The sequence below is a fragment of the Caenorhabditis briggsae genome (genome assembly GCF_000004555.2).
Source record: "Caenorhabditis briggsae complete genome, chrX, whole genome shotgun sequence".
Classification (NCBI taxonomy): domain Eukaryota; kingdom Metazoa; phylum Nematoda; class Chromadorea; order Rhabditida; family Rhabditidae; genus Caenorhabditis; species Caenorhabditis briggsae.
The window spans coordinates 17,492,673-17,494,070 of NC_013491.2; the positions used below are offsets into that span (position 1 = coordinate 17,492,673).

A 1,398-nucleotide genomic window follows, 5' to 3' on the forward strand; every position below is an offset into this window, starting at 1 on the left:
TACTAGCACCCACGGCGATAGCGGTGCAAAGAACATACGTTGACCGCGTGTCGGGGGCGGAGTCGGGGGCTCCGCCCACTTGATAGACAGGACGCCCCCTTTTCCGATCTGTTCTTTCCTTCTCATTGCAGCCACAACCTCTTGGCTAGTGACACAGGTCTAGCGACTCCTCCGGATTTCTTAAAATTTTCTTTAAAGATCTTATAAATTCTCCTTTGTGTGTACTTGAGTTCCACCTATCAATCCTTATCATCACTATTCCAGAAAACACTCACCATGTCTGCTGCTGTTGATGACATGTACTTCCTATCTTCGTCCATGAAAATGGAACAACAAAAACAATACCGTAAAAGACACCACTCTGACTCCTCTGATGTAAGTTCCAACTTCCAGATTTTTTCAATTGAAACTTTTAATTTCAGGACGATGTCTCGAGCCCTAAATCCGCCTCCCCATCAATGGATGATGACAGACGTGCCCATCACAATGAGCTGGAACGTCGAAGACGAGACCATATTAAAGATCATTTTGTGATTTTGAAAGACTCTATTCCACTTCTAGAGGGAGAGAAGAGTTCGCGTGCATTGATCTTGAAAAGAGCTGTCGAATACATCACTGTTATGCAAACCAGACTCAATGAGAACCAAAAAAGCATGGATGAGCTCCGCAGAAGAAATGAAATGCTTGAGGAGAAATGTAAGATATCTGAAACTTTAAACCTGACATTAACTGTATTTTTTCAGTGTTGGAACGCGAAACGTCATCTAGCTCTCCATCCCGGATACCATCCCTCGGAGCTACACAGCTTCCAATGTCACAACTCACAGTGCCAGTGGCTCCAATTCAACAACTTCCTCAGATTGCTCCAGTCCCACAGATCCCGCAAACTGCTAAGTAAGTTAGAGTTACTAAAATTAAAATTTCGTTCCTCATTCCAATATTTTCAGTCCAATCGCACTATCTGCTATCGACCCAGTTCAACTGAACAACTTGATCGCATCATCCCAAGATGCTATTGTTGCTCTCACCCAGAGCCTATTCGGAAAGATGAACACAACAGCTCCATCGCTACCAGACTCTGTATCACCACCTGCTGGATTATACCCACTTGCTTATTCTCCGCTGGACCAACCATTGGCTGTCAGATTCTAAATTTTTTTGAAGATGTTTTTTTTCTCGCAATCATTTCCCTACAATTTTATATTGATCTCCCCAATTTCGTACCTATCCAACCTCCCTTTATCTGACACTCCATTCCAACTATCCCTCGCCCCGGATTTTCCGATCGTCATGGGTTTTACGTGTACTTTAACAAAACATGCCTGCTTTGATCTTATCTTAAATCAATCACACATATTCAAGTGCTGATAATAAAATTTTGAAAATTATACTCTGTTG

At 42.6% G+C, this 1,398-nt stretch overlaps 1 protein-coding gene across 1 annotated transcript; it reads left to right on the forward strand.

Moving 5' to 3' along the window:
• Positions 1 to 276: 276 nt before the first annotated feature.
• On the forward strand, positions 277 to 1,152 carry Cbr-mxl-3 (the record flags this gene model as incomplete). The annotated part of the gene is made up of 4 exons (XM_002645948.1): positions 277 to 375; positions 423 to 696; positions 744 to 894; positions 948 to 1,152. The coding sequence occupies 4 exons, from the start codon at positions 277 to 279 to the stop codon at positions 1,150 to 1,152; spliced, it is 729 nt and encodes a 242-aa protein (XP_002645994.1).
• Between the last annotated feature and the right edge of the window lie 246 nt (positions 1,153 to 1,398).